Genomic DNA, 25,370 nt, shown 5'->3' on the forward strand with positions numbered 1-25,370 from the left:
TGGTAACCACTGAAACTTGCTTGATAGATGAGGAAGTTCGCCAGCACACATACAAGTCAAACTCTGCGCTCAAAGAATACAAGGAAAAGCAGATGAGGGCAAACCCCTGTTGACAAATTTGATGCCACAAAAATGGAACGTGACCAGACCATTGTTTTAGAATGAACAGAACCACATGGCCGTCACTTCCACCATCCTTTCACCATCTCTCAGCTCCTTTGCTGCTTAACATGGACGTTCCCTTGTCCTTGCGCGGTGATGCAAAGGCCCCGTGGAGCTGATTGATACATGTCTGTCTCATGATTTGCTGTGCACTTGCTGCATTTGTTAAGTTAAGAAAGAATGGATTTTTTTTTTTTTTTATCTCTGTGCACCCTGGACTTACCCAGAAAAGAGTTTGTTGCAAAAGCACGCCCCATCAACGTGGCTTACATTTGTTAGCGCGCCACGGTAAAAATAGTGAAATTGTGCATGCAAAAGAGGCCACGTCTGATCATCTCTAATACATCAGGTCCACATCTGTTGAATTGGAATTTGTTTCCAGCAAAGTCTTAATTTGTGCTACATGCAGAGTCTATCTGTTTAGATTTCCTCTGATGTTTTCCCAGAGTCTTTAGACCAAGGAAATCCTAAAATGCGTGGTAGTAATTGGATGGGTCAAGGCAGTTTCATAACATGTCCACTTGTACTATACCGTACTTTGTGTCAGTAAAGGGTTTCTCTGTATTTCTCAGTGGAGACTTTTCTACTGATCAGAATCTGTGAAGTCTGTGAACGTAACTGTGAAACTGAAAGCCATGATTCCCCTTAGTTGTTCATAAATGTAGGAGCAAAAGAAAACAAGATACACTTTGGTGCATTATGAACATATCCGAACAAGGCCAGCCTTCATCAGCAACTGTAAATGATGAACATGTGGACCTGACACCAGAACATTTGTCATTCATTTACTGGAAGAAATAAATTCCAGGAAATTATACATGTACAATATACATGTCCTTCAGGGTGGTCACAGTCACCATGACCAAAACATACTGATGTGTCATTACTGACATCTTGTTAACTGTCAGGACATTAAGATGAAGAATCTTGTGCTTTCCAAGAGAAATCGACTCTTTTTTTGTTGACATTTCAGACAAGTGTTGACTGCCATCACAGTTGCAAAAAAAAAAAAAAAGGATGAATAGCTCTTGAGTTGCCTCACAAGCAACGTTCACAACAGACAATCTGACAGGGAAAATAATATGCTGGCATGTTTTGTGCCCAATGGCTAAAGCCAAGAAGCCTCGTCTTCATTCAGAAGCAGACTTTGTAAAGAAGCTTCTTTGCCACTGAGCTGCCGAGAACCACGGTGTCAGTTTGTGTCAAAAGAGTCACATTGCGCGTTACTGATGTGACACAAGATATGGAGGAGGCAAGCAGGGACACCTCAAGCAATTAACATGCTTTCTCCCTGGTCTGTGATGAAACTACAGACAAACACCCTTTATTTACTGCCTCTACATGCCAACGGCTTTTGGTGAGGTTTTGACTCAGATGGTTGTTTTAGCTACTTTTAATAGAATCATCATCATCACCATCTGACATCAGACCAAAGATAATCAATTTTAGCCTCTGCATTAGAAAGGTTGAATGAGTGAATGAGATAGCGGAGAAGCTTCCCGTCTTGAGCAAAGATGTCCCAGTTGTTCAGTTTAATCCAGTTTGACTCGGGTCATGCTTCGTGGATATGAAATGAAATCTTGTAAAAAAAAAACAGAGCCTTTTTAAAAAGAATTTTAGCTGAATGCAATACACTTCTGTAAAAATGAGACCTTTGATAGAAGGACCCAACAGCCTCTTGTACATTTTAAAATGTTACATTTATTTGTGTTTTTATGTCGACCAGTTTTGACACAATACTGAACACACTGTGGAATGTAGCTCCATCATATTTAGCTTAAATTAGACTAAACTAGATTGTCTTACTATAATAATGTTACATTAAATGGTATTTGATGAAAAGTTTGCTAAAGGTTGTCAAATATAAATTCCATTGTTGCACTACAATTTTATTTCATGTCATCATGGCTTGTTTGCTTCCACCTTCAACTCTTTATTTTCCACAGACATAAGAAACAGTTGTGTATTCTTGGGTTCAGTGGGTATAAAACCCCAGTTGAAGTATAAATAGATGAAGTGGTGTGTGCCGTAGAGCTGAGACACAAACCGTTATTGAGCCTTTTGGAGTCTGAAGAAAACACCAGCGCGTCGCGTCTGCTCTAAAACTGCGTCATGATTCCTTGAGCCGTATTGATCGCAGTTGTCTAATTAATATGCTGAACACAAAAGGATGGTATGAAGACCTGTGGAGTTGGCCTGCCTCCACGCGTCAGACTCATAAACAAAGTTCTTGAAGCTTCCCCTCAGCCTGGAAATCACACACACTGGATACGTGCTTTTGACAAATGCCCCACGATGTCAAGAGATTGTGCCATATTGTCAGGATGCGTTGAACTAGCCTTTGGTTTTGGGATACCGTGCATATTCCAATGACAGTTGAAGGTGTCTGACTTGTCAGCCTTGAGCAGACATTATGTATAGATACTGCTCATGTCCACTGTTTTTTTTCTCTTTGCTGTTGTCTTGAATTTTGGTAATATAATATTTGATAATATTTTTAGACCCAGTCAGTCCCAGTAACACTATCTGTCCACTCGAAGCTTGATACGTCTTATTTCTCTGACTCCATTGATCCATTCTTGCTGCACTAGCTGATTTAATTACAATGGATATGACCATGTCTTTGCCGTGTATATAGACTTAATTTACTGTCATACCGAGCAGAAATATTGAAACAGATGATCAAAGAGTTCTCAGCTATTTCATGATGTCAGGGAGCACGCAAAGATGTACCAATCCATATTTGGTCATGGTCTTACCATGGGACTTGTTTGACAAAAACAAACCTTAATATCCATTCATCTATTGTCCTCCACTCATCTGAGGTCAGGTTGCAGTGGGTAGTTGGATAAGTAACTGCATCATTTCCTCATGTAGGATCCCAAAGTTGGATGTGTGTAATTCTTTCATCAAGTTCTAGGTCTATCCCAAGGTCTCTTGCAGAAACACCACCCATGAGGGGCCTACAAGGTTTCCTGATTAAATGCCCAAAAAACCTCAACTGGTACTTTAAAACATGAAGGAGCAGCATCTTTAAAGCGGAACTGTGCTGGATTTTTACCCTAATTTAACAGCTTCGGAGTTATTATGAAATTAAAATGGCTTGTTCCAAAGAGATTGGGTGCTGTCCTCAGAATCGGGAGGTCTCGCAAAGTCTTGGGTCTCATGAGAAACACAAATTGCTGAATCATCTGTGGTGAATTTTTACAACATTGAGATAACGTGGTAGACAATGAATGGATCTCTACAGTGGTGTCGTAAAAATATGCACTCCAAAACTGTAGGCGGAGCTCCGCAGAGAAAACGACACATCAATGGCAAATATTGCTAATATTTCTGAGATATTATACTTTTTTTTTCATGTACGTTAGTCTTAAAGTCTTTAACGGGACCAAAATAAGTGAGTGAATAAATCATTTCATTAAAAAAATGCTCAGTGTTTCCTTCCACAGTGTAAGTAATCATGACAATAGTGATTTTTTTTTTTTTTTACTATCTGACACCTAGTAGATACAGATTCCAAAAATCTAGCATGCGAATAAATCACATAAAAAATGCATCTGGTGTTCAAAGGCTGGGATTAGACATGTTATGGAGAAGTCTTATGTGATCACAATCTCATTCTTTCGTCATTGCCCAATGTGCATGTCCATAGATTTCATATACTCTGCTGAAAAATCAGATTGTCTTTTTTGCCTAGACAGTTTTTCACAATGCGGATAGTTTCTCCTGTAGTTTCTGTCATGGAGATTTCAGCCTCCACTTGAGCACAATTGAAGCGACTGAGGTGTTCATTCAGACTCTACAAGAACATTTCTTTTCAAAGAAGTGTGTCCTTGTTCTTCTTTATAAATTGGTAGACGGAGTGCCCCCATGTTTTTGGAGACAATTTTCCGATTGAAAGTAGTTTTGATTTTCAAGTGTAGTCAATTCTGAACAATTATTAATATTTTATGTTCAGAAATTGCACTTGCAAGAGCAAGTGACCTTAAGGATTTTAACCACTGAAGTAATCTATGAATCAGTGGAAAGATTTTTTTAACAAGGTCTTCAGTGTGTCAGGTCTTTGGTGTTTCTCCAGAACGTGGCACATACAATGAACCACTTGTTTACAAGAACAATCATAAAAGATGCCAGACAAAGTGATTTAAGTGGTTTTCACGTGCGCTATAGACCCCTTTATATTAAGTGACTACCCACTGTGAATTATTTGCCATCATCAAATAATAAAATCCTACACGAAGACAGAAATGTTCCATTCAACATGAACTGAATCACACACACACACACACGCGCAGATCATTTCTTCTTCTTTTCTTTCTACCCTCCTCCCCTCCCCCCCCAATTCATCTTTTACATTGTTTGCCATTTGAGTGTTGAGAAATGAAAGCGTTTGTGCTGAAAGGGACAGGTGGGTGTGAGACACCAGCGTGGCGTCTGAATCGCAGCATTAAGAGCAGAGAGAAATATCAATCGTGAGAACCATTCAGACGGCAGGAGGAGCGCCTGGATTTTGAGCAGATATTAAAAGATGATTGTGCGTGGGCTCATCTGCCGTGCTTCGGAGAAAGAATATAAACGCGGTATCAGTCGGCGTGTGGATAATAAACAGCTGAACATCAGAACGATGCACAACAAACAAACACACAAAAAAAAAACAAGGATGGGGAAAGAGAGCGGCGTATAAATAGTTCAGATATTTCAAGTGATTTCAGGATGTGATGGTGAAATAGTGGATGGTTGTGTCCTCAGCTACAACAACTTCCTTTTGTGTGTGTGTGTGTTTTTTTCACTACAAGCACAAGTTGATGTGTAAAGTAAATTATAGCTGAAATATTTTTACCTATTAGCATTTCTATCTATATGTTTCTAGCTAATGAATAGAAATAATCAAAAGAAAGATGAATATGCAGTAATGTATTTGCATCTTTGCTCGTGACATGCAGAAACTCTGATGTGAGCTCACGTCTGACAGCTACATGAACACTTGCAAATCATCGATGTTACATCAGCATTGCGGCATCTTTCAATACTTTTTTTCTGTTAGAAAATCCCTTTGTTTTTTTAAGTGCTTTGTTGTTTTTCCACTTTTGTTTTTGGCACCAAACTTTTTATTTTTTGTTTTGTTTGTTGTTCTGGTTTTTTTGGTCTGGTGAGCTTGAAGAAAAGGATGCGAGTGAAGACAACGCAAGCTCAGACCTTGTTCATTAATTTACAGTGGTGGACAGGCTGACGCATGTCAGGACATGGTGTACATCACCTTGTTTTTATTTTATACATAGTAAGGTTATCTGAATAGTTGGGATAGGGCTAGATGTGCATTTTTGAAGAGAGGCTGTGTGAAGTACACGTCAGTGTGTTACAGCGATGGAAAAGCAAACACATTCCTAGGAAAGTGTACACTTAAGCTGAAGTAGATGTCATAAGGTGAGACTTTTTGTTGAACGGCTAAAATAGATTTTTCTGTAGACATGTTGTTTGTGTGCGAGTGTGTGTCTGCATGAGTGACATGGAGAGAGAGACAGAGAGAGAAAAGAGACAGGACGAGTACATCAAAGCTCTGCTGAAACACATAAGATACGATTTTAACAATTGTATTATAAAGCATTCCTGTGTTTATGCTGTCAAGGTGGAGGAAACAAATGAATACCATAATACAACAATCTGTTGTTTTAGCAATGCTACAGTGACCTCTCAGTAGACTTATTTCTCAATCGCTTTATTGGAACACATCCAGCGAATACGGGAGACATGTATGCACTTTTAAAATAACACTTTTTTTGTGTCAGTATTCGGTGTGACCTACTCTCACACTTGAACAATAGCACAATGCTGGCTCTCTTAAATCTGGAGTGGAACCTAAATGAATGTCACTGGTGAATCCTGTGTTTGTCCTTACAATGTTCAATGTTGACAAAATATCTACTGTGAAAAAAAGTACAGACAGACAGTCTGCTAATAGATAAGACCCACACTCACACCAGTCCAAATGCCAGTGATCACTGAGTTTGACAGACATCAAAACAACAAAGCTGGTGGTGGCTTAAGACTTTTGCACAGAAGTATAAATCCTATACCACAATAACACTCATTACACTAATAGTACTCATTACACTACTTTGCACTATTTGCAGTCTTGCTTAAAATTACAATTTTTCCATACATAATATCCAATATTATATAATATAAAATAGTAATTTGATGCAAGTAATTCCTATTTGCCAAAAAATGCATAATGACTCCAAAACTACCAAAATTGGGATAAATAGACAGAGTTGCGAAAACTTCACCGTTTATTTGTCTGCGTCGCTGAAAATTTGCTATTGCGAAATACTACGCAATACATATTCTGGCGAGATTTCATATCCTTATATACCAGGTCATGTGCCCCCTTGGCTTTCACCACTATTGCACGAATTTTGGACGGACAGACTGTGGAGCTTGTTTATGGTGTTGTAATAATTTACCCCCTTAGTGACACTGAAGGCCCTGGTCTGCACACTTGCCGTGTGCGTCACATTGCGTGGACCCTGGTATACTTGCGGGTCAGGGTCCTGTAGTATGAAACGGTCACGGTTTCAGTTGGTTTGAGGGTCGAGGGTCGAGGCTCAGATGACTATCCTTGGCGACTTTCTACTTGGTGAGTGGGGCTTATACTCCACCTAGTGGTGAGACTGTTCACACGCACCCAACGCGCTCTTTGCGAGTGGTTCCAAAATCTGAGCTGCACGTGCAGCAAATCATGCACACGATGTGCGTTGATGTGGAAGTATACCAGGGCCTTTTAGAATGCCCACTTTCCACCTCTAATTTTCAAAAGCTCTGCATAGACCCTCGGCCCACAGTGTTACCCTCATGCCTTTTTTTAGAAAATCCCCTGTAGTATGTTTGAAAATAATTTCATTGAAAAATATAGATATAATAAAATAAACTTATATATATATATCGTCCTGCCATAACACTGACAAAAGTACCTCATGCACCCCCTTTTAAACATCACAAACTATGTTTAACTGCTGCTTTCATAGTTGGGTTAAGTAGTTGATGGAGAAAAGCTGACTTGAAACATTAAATCTGAAAGTATATGTTGTCACGAACGCATGACCAAGAAACACACAGCTTTGTGTTTTCACTCACTCAGACACGGTCATACTACCATTCATTCATTTCACATGCATAACGACAGTCATTATGATGATGCATTTATTGGCTACGACTAAAATGTGCCTCACACGTAGCCTCCTCAGTCCTCACCCTTAGATTATTAGTGACTGTGAAGGGAAATGCACACACACACACACACACAGCCATACACTAGATACTTTATAGCTGTGTTTCCATCGAGTGGAAAGGTTCGGTTTGGTACAGAACGTCATGTATTTTCCATCAGGAATATTACCAAAATAACCAGCTCTTATCATTCTGTTATTTGGCACCCTTCCCTTGGGGTACTGGAGTAAAATGCTATGGTACAGTCAGCTGATTGCAGTCTATTCTCATACAAAGTTTAATGTCTTCTGGAGACATTAAAAAAAAAAACACATTGTGTTGCATTTGTTGTCGTTGTTCTCAGTCCAAACGCAAGCCTCACTAGCCAGGGCTTTACCGCTCCAAACTTTACCATACCTGTATCTCACACGTTATCTCAAGAACGTCTGGAGGGAATTTCTTCAAATTTGGTACGAAAATTCAGTTTAACTCAAAGATAAACTGAGTAGAATTTGATTGTATTAACACCGAGCAGAAATATGATTTTGCCTTGTACAAACATTTGGACTCAAGGATGGCTCGATTAGAATGTGGTGGTCAAAGATCAAGACCACTGTGCTCTCATAAAACCGTTTTTGGCCTTATGAACGAGAGTCTGACTTTTGTCTGGGTGTCCTGTCTTCCTGATGAAATCACTGAACGTCCTGTCCTCTGTTGTTTTGGTGTCTTATCCATATAGAAACGGCATTTTGGGAGCCCCAAATCTCAATTTTTTAGTTCCAGAGTGGGAAAATGCCACTTGTGTTTTTGTGTCGACACCCACATACGCTACTTTGGGAAAACAATAATGTCATAGTCCCACCTCTCTCTCTCTTGCGTGCTCTCTCTTCTTGTGTTTTGTGGTTTGTTTGATCTTCTCGTGTTATGTTAACTTTTATTTCCCCTCTTTCTGGGATTGTATACATCATTTATAAGACAGAGAAAAGGATGGGTTTAACTAAATCTCCTCCTACCTTTCTTTCCTTTTATTTTGGAAGAACTACTAGTCTGATAAATGTGTTGTGTCTTTGTTGTGATTCATGATAACGTATGGGCCCTTCTGTCTGTCTTCATCAGAACCATGTGGAACCCAGGGAACGGTAACGACCAGACAGGTCAGGTGGCGGTCAGGATGGAGACCACACCGTCTTTGGGTAGTGCGAGCATCTCCATCTCCCAGCAGCAGGCGCCTAAGAAATTTGCCCCCATGGTTGCACCCAAGCCCAAGTTCAACCCTTACAAAGCAGCGGGGGATCCTGCCCACGCTGATCCTGCAGGTACTGCCATGAGTCTACAATAAATACCAATATTACTGAGTTACTAACAATACTACAAATTAACTTGTGATTTGAAATCTCTACTCTAACCTGTGTGTTCATATTAAGTGAGAACACTCTAACTAGGGCTGTCAATTGAATAATAATAGTAATAAAAAAAACATTGTGATTAATAATTTTAATCCTAATACCACAGATTTGAAATTATGAACACAAAGGAAGCATATTTAAATCCAGATACTACTGCTTAATATCAGCTTTAAGTTTAAAGTCTTTGAGTCTTAGAACTACAGATGGAACTTATACGTTATATGCAGTTATGAAACTAAGCTCAGACCAAACTCAAGAGCTGCCAAAGCCATTAAAAGTATGTAGAAAAGTAGAAAAAAATAATTTCCATATTTTTATTGGTCAGTATCAGGATCTGGTCAAAATCACTGGATTGGATATTGGACAGATAAAAATGTAAAATTCTCTCTCTATATATATTGCATGCTCCACTATGCACAGATTAAAAATGTAAATAAAAATCAGCAAAAGCATTTTAGCTGAGTCAAGTTTGTTACACAGTTGGGGAATTATGTCTTTGACATGACTCAGCACAAATGTGTTGATAACTGCTTCATATATTCACAAATGGTCTAAAATCAGTATCGGTAGATTGTGATATTGGTATTGGTATCGGACACATCCCTACTTTTAGCTATAGAGTTAGCCACAGTATCAGTCAACTTATTGCTTCTATATTCTGTTAATCACCCACGACTAATGCACTCCGGTATCGCAGATTATTATTATTTTTTTCCTAGAACTCCATCACTTTTTTGCATCAGGTCTTATAGTGGGTCGTAAAGTACAATTTTGCAGTTGTTTTTGTGTCATCATGGTGCCGATGCAGACCCACTCAGGCTTTAACGGGGTGCCATTCAGTCTCCATTATAAGATATATAATGGAGACTGTTATATACTGCGAGTGTTGCCCCCAGACTTATTCCACTCCTCAGGTGAGTCTGTGGTTAGCCTGCAAAGCTTTCAGGATAACTTTAGGTTCATACTCCAACTGTTCTCTTTCAACTTTCATTTCTCACTCTGGTTTCAGAAAACCAGGGTTAATTCCTTACCTAAAAAACTCTCTTTCAACATTCAAAGCTGATTTTTGCTGCCATATCACTTACTGAAAAGTTACACACTACAGCTTTTAGACAATAACAGTGAATACTGTAGTGAATGTTGAAATTAAAAAAACAAATCAAGTCACATTTGCAACATTTGTCAGAAAAAATGGCTATGAGATGTTTTCTCCTAATATTTTCTGATTCAGGAGGCGTGCAGACATTCCTCCAGTGTTTGTGTGTCACATATAAAACGACGTCATGACAGTTTCACGCAGCCGTGCTCTGACGACCCTGCCCATGTTGAGGAGGTCCTATGAAATAGACCTGCAACTGACAATTATTTTCATAATTGAGTCAATCGAGCAATCGTTTGGTCCATAAAATCTCAGAAAACGTTAAAAAATGTTGATCTGTGTTTATCAAACCTGGAAATGATGATGTTCTCAGATGTCATGTTTTGTCCACAAACCAAAATGATTCAGTATTTAATTATTTCTTTGTTATCTGGAGCAAAGAAATTAGAAAATATTCACATTTAATATGCTAAAACAATCAGAAATCTTGTTCTAATGATGAAAAATCACTTATACGAGTAATTGTTTCAGCTCTACTATGAAGTGCCTGATACTCAAACTGAGTAGAGTCAAGTTGAGTAGAGCCGAGTAGTGCTAGAACTATATATTGAATACATTTTAAATGCGCTGGTGCACTTAAATGACACTAACTCAGCGACGCAGTGTCAAGTGTCTTAGTGTTTAGAATACAACCAGCACAGATGTGCACAACTGTATGCAGCCCAGTGTAAACCGGCAATGTTCATTATTATTTAAAACATTCCCATCTGCTGGATACACTATGTTGTGATGTGAATATTTTCCAACCTTGAACCCTCCACCTCCCCTGAGAGCCCTAGATTCCGAAAACAGGGGAAACGGTTATGAAATTAAGCAAGCAGTGAACGCACAGTGTCGGGCTAAAAACACTGCAGTCTGTAGGGGTTTGTGGTTTGAGTTGTGGACCTGTCTCCCGCTCCAGATGTTCGTTTTGTAAGACATGTTCTTAGACAGCTGCTTTTTCAGCGCTGTCCCCTACTGTGGCGCAAAGAAAACAACAAACATTTTTTTACTTAACTAAAGGAAATATGGTTTAGAGGCTGTTAATTTTGGCCTTAAAGTTTCCTCCACTCAAAAAGGAAAAAAATAATAATCTTGGTTATTGTGAATGTTTGACCTTGTTTATGCCAAATTCAATATTACAAAAATATTTTCACATGAATGGGTTTTTCAGTAAGGGAGAAGGTTAAGGAGCATTTTTATAGACTTTCTAAGCAGCATTTCTGTCGGGAGACAAAATTTCAGACGACTAGAAAAAAAAACACATCTAGATTGAGTTGTGTGTACAAAATCATGCAGGAATTTGCTCGGAATCAAATTTCTCATGGTTGTGATGGTCACTGATCGCTGGTCAAACTGGTTCCAGGCCTCAAACTGTTTCTAAAGGTTTCTAAAGTAAACGTGAAATGTTCTCTCCGTTCTAAAAGCAGGTGGTCACTGTTGCACTCCTTTTGGATAAATGACCAAAGAAAACAGTGTAAAAAAAAATGAAAGCATCATAAGTAAAGCAAATAAATGAATCGCGGATGGTTTTGTAAATTAAAAACAAAATTTCCGGCTGATGATTTGTGGCCTTATTATTATTAAATCCTTGTAATTCCAAACAGTCATTTTGCTACACAATATTTAAGCCAAACACATTCCCTCTGTCTTATTTACCCAAAATTGTGTGGGTATTAAGAGGATTAATGAAGAGTTATTAGAGGGATGGTGGCGGGACACTTCAGCTGCAGGTGTAACTTTGCAGTTTGCACTGAAAATATTTCATTTTACATGAATTATTAATGATATGTTTGTTAATATCTTACAACCTTTTTGTTATTGTGTCTCTTAAACCCCGTAAAGTGACAGTTTCAATGTTACATTGTTGATTGAGCTGGGGAATTTGGAGGAAGCTCGTAAAAAAAAAAAATGTTTAATTCAACATTATTTTATTGTTTTAAGTAACTTCTATTAAAAAATAAATAAATAAATAAATGAATAAATAAAAAAAAAAGCAGCATCTTTTGAAAGTGGATCAAATATCGTGAGTGTTGGGTTCCAGCCGCCTTAGTCCTCATTAAACTTTTGATGATTGCCTGCTGTCAGCTTTTTGAAATATGTAAAGCCATGTGCAGACATCTCCTCTTAAAGATAAGACGTCTTTATGAAAAGATTATCTGGGTCTCTCTTCATTCATTCATTCATTCATTCATTTATTGATGTATTTAATATATTTTATATCAAATGTGGGGACTGCCTGATGTAAAATAGAGGATTAGCATAAAAATTAGGAACAAGTAAATTTGGCACGGTGCCTGGCTGTGGCTTTTGTCTGGCTGAGGCCAGTGTGAGGCTGTGTTTACTGCTCGGACAAAGAGGCCGGTAGAGGCCGGTGCAGACAGGGCGCTGCACAGTTAGAACGGTCTGACCTGGGATTTTTGTCCTCATTAATGTCTCAGCGGGAGGAAGTGAAAGACATATCGGTCTCAGGCGGTGACCATTTACAGAAAATATCCCTTAAACAGATTTAAGGGTTTATGTTAATCTCCCATTGGTACATGTGCTGAAGAAAGGTCATGATTGCTGTAGTGCAGTGTCACAGCTGTGACTTTGTTCTAAGTGATTTGAAAAAGCAAACAAACAATTAGTTACATGCAATTACTGTGTGCAGTGCGAGACAGTGTAAGGGATCGTTTACTTGCAGCATCTAAAAATGGTTGAAAAACACACTAAAGAAACCAGAGATTGTCGGCTTGTGCTTCTGTCACATCCATGCATAACTTGGATGCAGAGTTGAAATTGCCGCATCGTCCCTGATTAATGGATGTGTTAAACCAGGGGTGTCAAACATACGGCCCGGGGGCCAGAACCGGCCCGCCAGAGGGTCCAATTAGGCCCACAGGATGAATTTGTTAAAATTTCACACTAATCTAAACGTTATGTCAAATGCCGCAGATACCCGTGACTAAATGTTTGTGCCTTTATAGATCCAGTGTGCTGTGTAAATAGTAAATTTAGGCACGATATTGTTGAAATAGCACTTATATTTCTCAAGAAATTTCATGTTTTGTAAAATTATCCTTCATTAAATGTAAAACAAAGGAGAAAAAACAAAGGAGTTCTTGTTGTTCATAGGTTATTATTCTATTATTTTACTATTTTTACTGGTCCGGCCCCCTTGAGATCAAATTGTGCTGTATGTGGCCCCTGAACACCCCTGTGTTAAACTGAGAAAAGAAAACAGTGATGAATACGACCACTGCTTTCCCTCACCCCAAAATGTGCATGAAAGAATGAAAAAACAAACCAAAACAAACCGGGCCATCCTCTCCTTGACCACCTTCATGTGGATGATGGTAGTTGAAAACTTATTTCAGAGATCAACTTGACCTACTTATTTGATCCGTCAAAAGACGTGTTAAAAGCTCCCGTTCATTCCAAAATGTTGACATATTTTCATCTCTGTGTGATGCAGCGACGCATCTGCTTACATTATTAAACAGATAATGTGTAAACAGATGTTTGGCGCTTTTGTCTGACGCTCATCTTTATTGAACTTAATGCATTTGTGCGTGCAGGCGATGCTGCGTGTGAACGGCCCCCAAAGAGATTCTGAGAACTTTAGGTATAACTGCAAAGGCAATGCAATGCAGTGCAATATTTGGCAATAAGAACTATCCTTCTAAAGTGTAGAGGGATAGTTGAACCTTCAGGTTCAGCGGTGGTAAATATTTGAAACTCCTTAAAGTTATTGTCAGATCTAACACATAATAAAAATGTAGTGTGGCACAAATTGGCCTTTCTTAAAATCCCAAACACTAAATCATTATTTTATTGTTTAAAATGTTATTGTTCCTTTTCCGTCAAACGTCCTGGAGAAGATGTTTTTTGTTTTTGTTTGTACTTGGTCAGCACTCACTGGAGCTTCTCTCCTCTAATGTCATATTATTGATGTGGAATCCTTCCTGCACAAATGGGCAAAGCTTTTGAGACAACTGTAGTAATCACTGTTAAACATTAATACATACATTTTTTTAGGAAATGATTGATCAATAATACCAATATAATATGTTGCCTATCCCTGCTTTAGTCACAGTGATGTCAGTTGGTTTCAGCCGCTGTAAGCACTGGCCACTTAATGACGTCTCTGTTATGTTATTAAGCGTCTCTGACTAATTGATGCCGCGCTGGGCCACGTCGTGTCATGTTGTCAGTGTGGTATTCATTAACCACGTAACAGCTGATGCGTTGTCCTCAGATGTGCTGCAGTGATATGACGGTGTGACTAACAGGAGCCTAAATGAGGACCGAGGTCATTCACCCCCAAAGTCTCAGTGTCTGTTGACTGTAAAAGGCAAATGTACAGTCACTATATTGCTAATATTATTACATTAGCCGTTTTTTAGTAAATGCACGTGACATTTCATTCAATATTATGAACACTCGGTGTCTTGTCTTGTATTGTTATGTCAGACAGCTGCTTTCAGTGTGTGTTCACAATGACCTGAAACAGAGATGTTTATCCAAGACAATGACTCGTCAATAATAAAGAATGTTACACTGTAAAATCACAAATCAAAAACTAATTCTAAATGAATTAACACTGGAGTCACTGTCGTACAATGGCGTAGTGTTTGGTTTCATAATGTCTGGCTGCTTATTATCAAACTTTGTAGTGGACTAATCATAAAAAAAAAAAAGTAAAACGTCTGAGAAAAAACAAAACTCATATGAAGTTACCAAAAATGGGCTAATCGTTTGCTCAGAGCAGTTAAAAAGTATAGGAACATGTGCATAAGCTGTTTTTATTCCTCCCTGCTTGAGTGGCCAGAGGCAAGCTGACTACCGGTTGTTATGTCAGGGTCCCTCATGGGTGTCATCAGGGGAATTTACAGGAAATCCACCAGTGAGTGTGTCACTGTCCCCATAGAAACCACAGGCTTATGCTCTGAGCTTACACAAAGGCCACTTTTATCTAAGTGGAGCACATACCTCAACTACTTGTTGTATTCCATCCGCAGTGTGCACATTAGTGAATCTTGTGATTTGTCTTTTTTTACTTTAAAGCGCATGTCGATTTGTTTTGTAGCACGTTTTCCTTTGCAAGCTGATATTAAAAAAAAAAAGTCTCAAATCTGATATCTTCCGTGGTAATCGGGTTATCAAAACAATTTCCTTCACATCCTGTCTGTTCTTTCAAAACGATATATCAAATCTGAATGAGTAGGATTGAATCCACACATCTTCACACAAAGTTGGCACATTCTCTATTGGAAACATTTTTTGTATGAAGCTTTCATGATAAAGGCAAAAATGAAATCGTCTTTTTTTTATTTTTTTTATTTTTTTTAAGAGCACAGCTGTAAAATCTGCTTTCATTGTTTATAGAAAACGACAGTGGAACGCTCTGCACCTTTGATGAACCCCTCTTCAGAAAATCACCACAGTTTACGCCACTAATCGTTCAGTCAGTTCATTGGTTCAAATGCTTCGATAAAAAGATTCTCTCTGGTGTTAAACCATTCAGTCGTTTTCACAGTTTTTTTCACTCTCTCTGATCTCGAATTCTTCTCCCATGGGAGTTCTCCTGACGACGCAGCAGACGCCTGTGTCAGTTCCTCTTACACTTAAAACACGTGCATCTCGAAAGACCTCAAATTCCACCCTTCCATCTCTGCCGTAAATCACTCTTCTATACATATCATGCTAATTACGAGCAGAGCTCAACTGCTCCTCTCCAGCGGAAGATGGAATAAAACGAGTCCATAATTATGTCAAAACAATGTGCTCACAACCTCCGCCACAGCACATTTGGAAAGAATACCTAAGATAAGACATGTGAACTGACACCGAGGACTGTAAAAACTTTGTTCATTTAGCCTGGAAAGGATTACAAACATTGACTACTGAATTAAAAAAAGGATCCAATTTCTTTATTTTCTTTTGGTTTTAAAGAAAATCACTTGAAAATATGAAAAGATGAACTGTTTAGATTTTAGGAGGCAGGTAGCATAGAGTTTGATGAGCCCAATCTAGTATCTAGTTTTCTTTTTAGCTGTTTGGCAGTCTGAACAGCTAAAAAACCTTTTTCCAAACCTGATTCAAACCACTTATGGAGGTGGTTTCGAATGTGATTCCGAACTAATTTTTACAGATCCGTTTCAAGCGTCCATCCCATAGCATCTCTGTCACAGCATTGTAAGTGATACACATCCTCTTGAGTCAATGTTTCTGCTTCCACTGTCGTCGTTCCATCAGTTCGTTGCTCCTGTAGAATGCACACGAGTGGTTTTTTTTTTGCCAGACGAAGGAACAAAACGCTTAAATTCAGCAGAATTCAGCACCAACCGAACAGGAAGTTAAACACTGATGCAACATTAAGCAACAACTACAATGACGTAGATCTGGAGAGACGGAAGTTAATTGGAGTTGGAAGACAATATTTTAAAAAGATCAGAAGAAAGTTTGTGCCACGGCTCCACAGATTTTTGTTTAGACTAGTTCTTTTTCTGGGGCGTGGCCTGTAACCATAGAAGTCAACGTGGAAGACAAGAGTAGACAATGTCAATATGGACACATGCAGATCAGATCTGATCACATGCAATGAATAATGTGAACAGTTGGTCAAATTTACAATTTGGGCTGCAGTCTAAACAAGGCCATTGTCACTTTGGCCGATTCACATTCACACAGTTATGTCCTGAGGATACCCCAAATACCCTCACCACTTTAGCTGCCCTTTCCCAGTCTTCTGGTAACTCTCATTCTTCAGATTCCACCATTTAATCCTTGGCTCCGCCTTCACTCGTTTCCTCTTCTTGGTTCCAAAGTCATCCTACCATCCAAAACTCACCTCGCTGTCTCCCATTTCCTTCAGATTGCACCCTTGTCATAGTTTATAGTCTATGATCTAAGATAATACAATATGATATCATCTGAGATAAATGAGAAGAGAAAAAGGAACAGACCCGGAATGGAGGCAAGATATTACAGCAGCAATATGCAATGTAAACCGTATTATTGTGACTATACTACTATAGTGTTTTAATGCGGCGTGTGCAAAAGTGTCTTTCTAAAACAGTATAAATCTCCATAACATTATCGCTGTTCTCCATGGTGCTTTCTTCCGTTGATGGCGTCGAGACGATTTCTCCACTTTGGACGCGTTACGCAAAAGGCAGTTATATCATGTGCCGGCCTTTGTCCTAAGTCCTTGAAGGCCAGATGGCCACTGCCTACACACGTGTAGCTCTGACAATATTGTGCATATGTAAATCTGAAAACATATGCTTAACCCTCACTGCACAATCCCCCCCCTCCCCCCCCCACACTAATCCTTACCACATAACAGAACGACTTAAAGACGCTTATTTTCAAACCTGCAAGATTATAAGCGTTTAACTGTCGCAGCTGCCAATCAATTGTTATATTCTGTACTTGAAACGTCCATAAATCACTTATATAAAAAACTAAGTTTAATATTCACCCCGGTGTCACAGCTGGATCCAGCGCCCTCCCCCTTATCATCCTCTTAACAATACTTTATTTCCTGATAGCCCCGTTATATCTCTCATGGCCTCTCAAATAACTTTAATTACTGATTAGGATTCCTTGTTCACAAAGCAGCTACTTAAAAGTAATTGCTCAATAAAGAGAGGGGAAGTTGTCGTATTAAGTAGGTGTTCCTGCTGCTTCTCTCATTAGTGCTCACTCGGAGCTTTCAGCTCCCTGTTGTCACAAATGGAGTCGGCTTCATTCACGGCACAGAAGCCGCTCTGGCGCTGCCTCGTTCGCACGGCTTCAGAGCTGCGTGCGGAACAGACAGCGCCGAGCGGTCGAGATGATGGTTGATTCGGAGTTATTAGAAATTGTCACCACAGAGGTTTGATTTCCGGTGGTGGCACCTCTGGTGCGTTTGTATTTTTCAACAAACAAGTCAACTGAATTTAACAGTTGGGAGCCAGAGGGGATGTTTGGCACTGAGAGATGTTGCAAATCAGGTTTTTGCTATTACAGTATGTGCTCCAACATCAGCTGGCAGTACAACATGAGTGACTGATGTGCAGTGCTGCGACTAACGACTATTTTGACAGTCTAATCGTCAGTTATTGTAAGGATTAGTCGACTAATCGGATAATGAATCCCACAGTTACTCAATGGCTCTCTTGAGCGACCAGCATTTCATTTTACCTTGCTAAATAACAATAATCAAAAATATTTAGTGTAATAAGCATTGCTGCTGTTAAGGATACGTTTAGGATAAAGAGAAATGAAAATATGTTTTTATTTTTTTTATTTTTAATTTTAAATCCAAGGACTGGCTAAGTGCTGATATAAGAGAAAAAATAAATAAAAATGAACTATCCATCGTTCTGTAAACCAAAATTATTTTTTAAAAAAGGTTTCCCTTAACAAAAATAAAATACAAGTGCTTTTGCCACGGATGTGCTCAGCGTTCTGTATTCTACTATTCATGTTCCACCTACATGATGCGATGCATTCAATTCCATTTAAAGGACTTTAATATGGATCTACAGCTACAACAGCTTCCACACTTCTTGGAAGACTTTCCTCAAGATTTTAAAGTGGTTCAATGTGAGTTTGTGTCCATTCATTGTGTAGAGCATTTATGAGGTCAGGCACTGATGTTGGACGAGAAGACCTGGCTCACAATCTCTGCTCCAGTTCGTCCCAAAGGTGATTGCGCTCGATGGGGTTGAGGTCAGGGCTCTGTTCTTCCACACCAGACAAAGTCAAACCACGTCTTTATAGTCTTTGCTTTGTGACTATTGTGTTGGAATAAAAAAGGACCTTTCACAAACTTACCACAAAGTTGGAAGTATAGCATTGTCCAAAATGTCCTTGTATGCTGAAGAGTTGAGATTGTCCTTCATTGGAGATAAGGGCCAGATTCAGAGACGGCTGAATTCAATACTTGACAGGTGTAGCCAAATACTTTTGTCCACATAGTGTATGTCAACACAACATTGTCGTCCTCTTAACCACAAATTCACTGTGATAGTTTTGTATTTCTGATCTTCTGTATCTTTCACGTCAATACGGAGTGTTCTCACACATTTGACACACACATTTGTTGTTGGTGTTGATGCATGAAAAAGCATGTATGCACCAGATTTGAATTGGATTTGAACAGTCTGGCTGGTAATCTGAAGGTGGCCTGAGACTATCTTTACAGTCCAGATCGGATTTACCAGGACTCCCTGGAAGAAGAGATCTTGTATCTCAATGGAACCTTAGTAAGAGTAGTACGTTTTTTGTAAACTTTTCTCTCACAAGGAGAACACAACTTAAAAACTTAACATTTGAAGCATTTTGGTTCATCGTTCATCAAACTCAGAGGAACTCAATTTCAATGTAAAGTACATGAATGGAATATTTACTGTAAGTGTAACAATTACTTTTATCATTGCTGGTTAACAAGTGTTCCAGTGTGCCTGCATTGATGGTTGTAGCATGAGCAAATGAAGCAAATAAGAATGTAAAAGTCTAGTTTTATGAGAAATAAATGTAGTCATCAAGTTTGTTTGACATCAAACACGCACACAGTGCTTGCGTTGTTTCTGATAAGAGTTAAATGTAAATGATTTATTTTCACTTCAAACCTTTAAGCTGTTTGATGATTAAGAACATTTTTAGACACCAGCAAGTGTGTGTCTGACCAATTTTGGGAAAAATATCCATTTGCTATATTTTCTGATAGATATAACTAACTGCAATTTGATCTGTGATCTTTCTAAGTCAAGGCTCAGTTCAATATTCACTGTGTAATAGATTTAAATGAATTTGTGAGGGAGCTTTACCGCACATCACCACCAAATCATTAGCTACCTTATTTCTTTTGCAAGTTTGAGAACTCAAATGCTGTTTCCAACAGTTCCATTTTGTAATTTGCAAAGACGAAACAGTCAAATTCAGTCAATATTTATATAAGTGTTTACAGAAGTTCTACTTGCGACTCCTTTGGTTTTGGTGATTGAAGTTCTCTCCTAATTATGGACAGGTCCCATTTTTTAGCTGTTGTGTGAGTGAAAATCATAATTACTCGTTTGAACGGACGCTGTATTGAAAAAATAATCTGGTCACCAGCAATGTGTTTCCAAAGGACAGATTTGTTTTGTCTTGTTTTTTTATCACACAGGAATATTAAATCACAGAAACTCTGTAACCAATTAATTTAAAACCTGTCTTTCAGATGACAGCGCTGACCCTGAGTCAGTCACAAACAACTTCATGGTTTCATGGAGTAGCTGTTTTTGAGAGGAAATGATTTTGCACAAACACAAGCCATTGTGTTTTTCATTAGCTTATTAGCACTTTTCAGCTCTGAATGACTGGCGTGAAGTCAGAAGGAAAATAAGGCTGCGAGGGAACATGACTGGGGAAATCCTTTCAGCAAAGATGCTTAATGACCCCTGCTCAGGCACCAAGTCTCGCTTCCCACTGTTCCACATACAGAACTGTAAGACCTTTTCAATAAAACATGCCCCTCTGAAACATTTACAACCCTTGTGTTTCCTGAAATGATAAATCCAAAACATCTTTGATGTTCCATAGAAATGTACATGAAATTTAATGTTTTAATTCTCTGTAAGCCACATGTTACAAGCGAGTTGTATCGTGGTAAAGAGAAAGATCGGTGGAGGGGGGAGGGAGGGAGAACCAGGGCTGAGCCTCGTTGTTGAGCGGCATGTTTTATTTTCTCTCCCAGAGGTTTAGAGGAGCTGTTACACTGGAGTTTTAGTGGAGGTCACAAGGTTATTAAATCAACAATTCACATGGAGGCCCTTAACCACCCAGAGGGAATCATTTTTAATGCAATGCTCGCAAGTTCTGCTTTGTTTGTAAGCCTCAAGACGCATACGTGTCCAGTTTTATTCACGTTCTCTCTTTGTCTGCCGTTATGTCAAGGCAGCTGAGCGCCATGCTTTAATAAATTTGTTCAGCTGCCCTGGATAAACTACATTGATGACATCAATTAGATTCTAATGAAAACAGATAAAAGCCATGGAAAGCAAATGGAATTTCTTAACGGAACTCATCAAAGTCTCAGCATTTGGAACAAATTCCCATTACGTCTCATGAAAGCCTTTAATTTGCAAAGCTCATGTCTGGTTTGGTACTTAGATGTACACGGTCAAATGATTCAGTCTTAAGTCCCGTGCCGTAAGAAGCCAAATCAGAATTTAATTTGGCACGCAACTCTTTATCCTGTCCGAAACATGTGGTCGGACGCAATCCTTGGATTAGCGTAGACTTTAGAAGTACAAATTTGGCATGTTCGTCCTCTTCGGGCAGAGCGGACACCTAGGCTGAACCGTTTGTAACATAAAATTAACATTTCCAATCTCACAAGGGGGAGATTGGAGTGCTTACTCCAGATTAGCAGTTCTTAGGTAACCAAATTGCTGCAATTTTGTGTCGGTCGACTTCTTTCTCTTTGACTCACTCTCTCTTTTAAATTGTTCAAACTGGAAATATCTGCTATAGGATGTATGAGATTATACCCATAATTCTTTGAAAACTCAAACCATTGTTTGGCCATTTGCTGCAGAAGAAACAAACTTGTATCATCATTTACACCAGGAGTGTCAAACTCAAATAGAGAGGGGGGGCCGGAATTTAAAACTGCCCCCCAAGTCATGGGCCAGACGATAAACATAATATTCAGAACAAACCAAGCTTATTGATTAAATAAAGAAACAAATCAGAAGTGTCATATTAATCAGTGAATAGAATGGATACCTTTTGTATATACACATTCATTGATTTACCCATGGCTGCAGAAGGGCTAAATATCAACACTGGTCTACTGTTTCAAAGTTATATACGCATCAGTTGGAGTACTCACAAAAGAACATTAATCTAGAAGAGCGGTAAATGATGTGGAAAATAATTTCTCAATGATTTTCCATTGGAATCAGCAGTACAATAATGCAACAGTTAACCAACAACAGTGCTTACCTCATCTCCTCCTCCTCTGCTGTATTTCAGTAGAACAGCACATACTTGCATGTAATCATATGCGTATTTTAGAAATTTGCTACGAGAGAGGGAGTGAAATACAAATGAGAGGTGTCTCATTTAGCTCATTTATAACCCCCCTCTAGTTCCAGCTCTGTGTGGTGTTTCAATGGAGGAGCAGGAAAGACTGGCGGGCCAGTTGTGGGCCACGGGCCTTCAGTTTGACATGTGATTTTCACTGATATTACATTACATTACATGTCATTTAGCAGACGCTTTTATCCAAAACGACTTACAATAAGTGCATTTCAACGTTTGGGTACAAACAAGCGCTAGAAGTAAGTAAGTGCTTCAAGTAAGCCAAACTATAAAGTGCTATTATTAGGAAGTTGCTTCTAATCCAGCAGACACAGAGAAACATGTGCTTTTATTTGGATTCATGTTTGGATCCATGTGACAAATGCACAAAGGCTTTTTCCACCATGTTTGGTCTCCACCACCAAACCCCCTGAAGGAAATCTTTCAGGCCAATTAGCAGCTAAATGCTTCATTCTTTCTGTTAGCCAGTTGCTACAGCTGTTTGGCGTTGGACATGTAGTGTATACAGTTGTTTTTAAGACACCGTTTTTAAGCAGCTGCCTCCTGTAACTGCAACATAAATGACAGTGGTTAAGGTGTCGAACGCAGTGAAGTTGTCGGCTGGAAAATAAAAACAAAGCGCCAACCGATGAGGAAATGTGTAATAGTTCTGCAGAATGGAGTCATGACTCTTTGAGGCTCCCTCACCAACAATGACTCAGTTCACATGATACGTCAATCAGTCAATACTGATGACTTATGCAACTTAATTTATACCAGAAACTAACGTTGAAACTTTACAATTTCTTTTCAGTCTTTCGATTGATAAAATTCTGAAGTTTTACGATGACATTTATACATGGTAGAAACAAATAAATGTCCCTTTAAAAGGTTTTCCACTACAGTTTTTTGTCCATTAGTGGGTGACAGGATCACCACTGAATGTTATGACCAACATTGTACCACATCTTACACTCTGACATCCAATTTAATTAAATTAATTTTGCACAAGAATTTGAATAAATATTAAAAAGTAGAGAATAAAATGCAATAGTACCTAACAATATTAAGATAAAAATGGAAATATTACAGTATTTGATAAATTGGTGTGTAGTTGTTATGTACAGTTGGTGTAAAATCACTCAGCTGTTACCAGAAGTGTCATCTTAATATTGCGTGTAGATCAGCGAAATGTAATGTTCATACTTTTTTTTTAATGGATTTATTTATGGTTTATTGATTAATGTTGTTGAGCAGAGTCAGTCATATATTTATACACAAACACACGCACACTCCCACACACATTACATTTACATTGTGTGTGTTTTTTTCCTGCACCTGTGCCGCTCATGATTGAAAATATGAATAAAAAGAGGAAACTATGAGCTGCAGCAGTTTACATGCGGACAAAAAGAGGAACTATTTAATAAGCCGTTTTTTAATGTGTGTGTGTGTGTGTGTGTCTCTGTCTCCATCCGTGCAGATTACCCTCCCCCTCCACCACCTGTTGAAGAGTCAGCCGGTTTCCCATCACCCCCTGGTTCCTTCCCTCCACCGCCAGTGAACTCATTCGATTTCCAGGTGAGCGATGCTGGTGTCGTGTTACGTTTTCTTGGACGTCAGTGATTTTCTAAGAGTCGGCGAAGACGAGCACGGGCGGCTGCGAGCTCTGCGAGGTCGAACAAAACATTTGAGTTGCAGCCAAGTGTGGCAGAGACGTATAGCTGCAGTCTGAAAGACTGAAAAGACCCATGCAAAAAAAAAAAACAAGTCTTTCTTCAGCTTCTGAGAGCTTTGAAGCAGGAAGGATAGAAGGCTGACACCTATTGGCAGATATTCGTCACTTTCCTTTGCTTTGCTGGTCATAATAGCCACAGGCATCTGGCTCTCCCAGGATATCTGGCCTCTGCAATCTGACCGACACTCTCAGCACTTGACCTCTGCTGTGAAATCCTCCAAGTGCTTCACATTCCTTTGTTCAGTGTAAGCAGGAAGAAAAAGAAGAAGAAAAAAGAAAACCAACCTCCCTCCCCAAGCCCCGTATTTGATTTAACCCGTTTTCTATCCCAAATGAATACTTCTTTTGTAAGTTTGGAAAAAGCCTGCGCATGATTTAAATACGTTATGCAATGTGTGTTACTTCACCACTGCAACCACATAAACTGTGTACATAGACATTATACGACCGTGCTCCTGGAATTTAGTTGTGTGTGTGTCCGTTTATCTGGTGCTGTGACATTAAATGTAAACCACACGCATTGTCATCGTGTCACAGTTATTTTAAAAAAAGGTGCAGTGAACGTTAGGCCCCTGCAACCAACAGGACTGCTGTCTTCACTCACTTGCAATTAAAGGATAAAGATTTGACTCTGGTTAGATGATCTATGGCGGTGGTTCTCAAACGTTTTATACCGAGTACTGCCTGAGAAAATATTGAGCTCTCGAAGTAACACCACTATCACCAACGTTAAAACACAGTGGCGTAAACACGCCGAGCAAAGTCAGATTTATTCTCAACAAGATAATTTGCTCTCTCATCATCCCCCTCTTCCTCACATATACTTCACACTGGTATAGTGACATTAGATTAAGATGTAGTGAAAGATAAGGTGACATTAATTACTATTATTTATTTTGTTTAATTTTCTACACACTCTGGTATATACACAGAAGAACAGTGTTTCTGATTTTCCACCAGTACCACCAGAGGAAGCTGGCGTACCGCTGGTGGTACACGTACCACAGTTTGAGAACCGTGGATCCAAGTGTATTATATAAAACAATATTTCCCAAACTTTTTATACGGGGATCCACTTTTTCACAAGCAAATTTGTGCGTCATACGATCATCTCTGTGACACCTTCACTGTTACAGTTTGCATGTTAAAAACAGAATATTGTAATAATCTGGGCGGAGAATGTACCTTTTCAAGAACAAGGATTAGTTGTTTTGCAACATAATCTTTGTGTTGCTTTTGTAATTGAAGGTTTCACTATCAATACCAACTAAACTAATACACTTAAATGTATTTATACACAGGAACAGGAGCAAAATAAGCATACAAATACAGAAACGATGCACAGCACATGAAGTGTATACACAAATCTAACATGTTGTTCTTTAGGGACGGCAACACAGGAAAAAAATAACTTTATTAAAAAAAACAAAAAACAAACAAACTTGATTAGAGTTGCAAATTCAGTTGCTTCAGGACTTTCCCCCCTCTATTTGAGTATGTTATGGTGGGTTGCTTAGCAACAGTATAAACAGGATGAATCATCACAACACACACACAAAAACACATCTTAATTGATATATGTACAATGTGACTGTTGATGTAAAGGCAGACAAAAAAAAGTAAAGAAATCCTCAAAACATAATCAGAACTACATTTCATTTCATTTCCTTCCTTA

The 25,370-nt window shown here is 38.9% G+C and overlaps 1 protein-coding gene across 3 annotated transcripts in view; it reads left to right on the forward strand.

Annotated features, from left to right (window-relative positions):
- The window catches only part of LOC122780680 (LIM domain containing preferred translocation partner in lipoma), a 147,498-nt gene that overhangs the window by 38,418 nt on the left and 83,710 nt on the right, over nt 1–25,370 (forward strand). For all 3 annotated transcript variants that reach the window (XM_044043820.1, XM_044043821.1, XM_044043822.1), the window contains 2 exons: nt 8,488–8,687; nt 23,441–23,538. In XM_044043820.1, coding sequence (XP_043899755.1) covers nt 8,492–8,687; nt 23,441–23,538 — 294 coding nt within the window. In that variant the 5' untranslated portion in view covers nt 8,488–8,491. The remainder of the gene's footprint in view (nt 1–8,487; nt 8,688–23,440; nt 23,539–25,370) is intronic.

The sequence above is a fragment of the Solea senegalensis genome, linkage group LG14 (genome assembly GCF_019176455.1).
Source record: "Solea senegalensis isolate Sse05_10M linkage group LG14, IFAPA_SoseM_1, whole genome shotgun sequence".
NCBI lineage: Eukaryota > Metazoa > Chordata > Actinopteri > Pleuronectiformes > Soleidae > Solea > Solea senegalensis.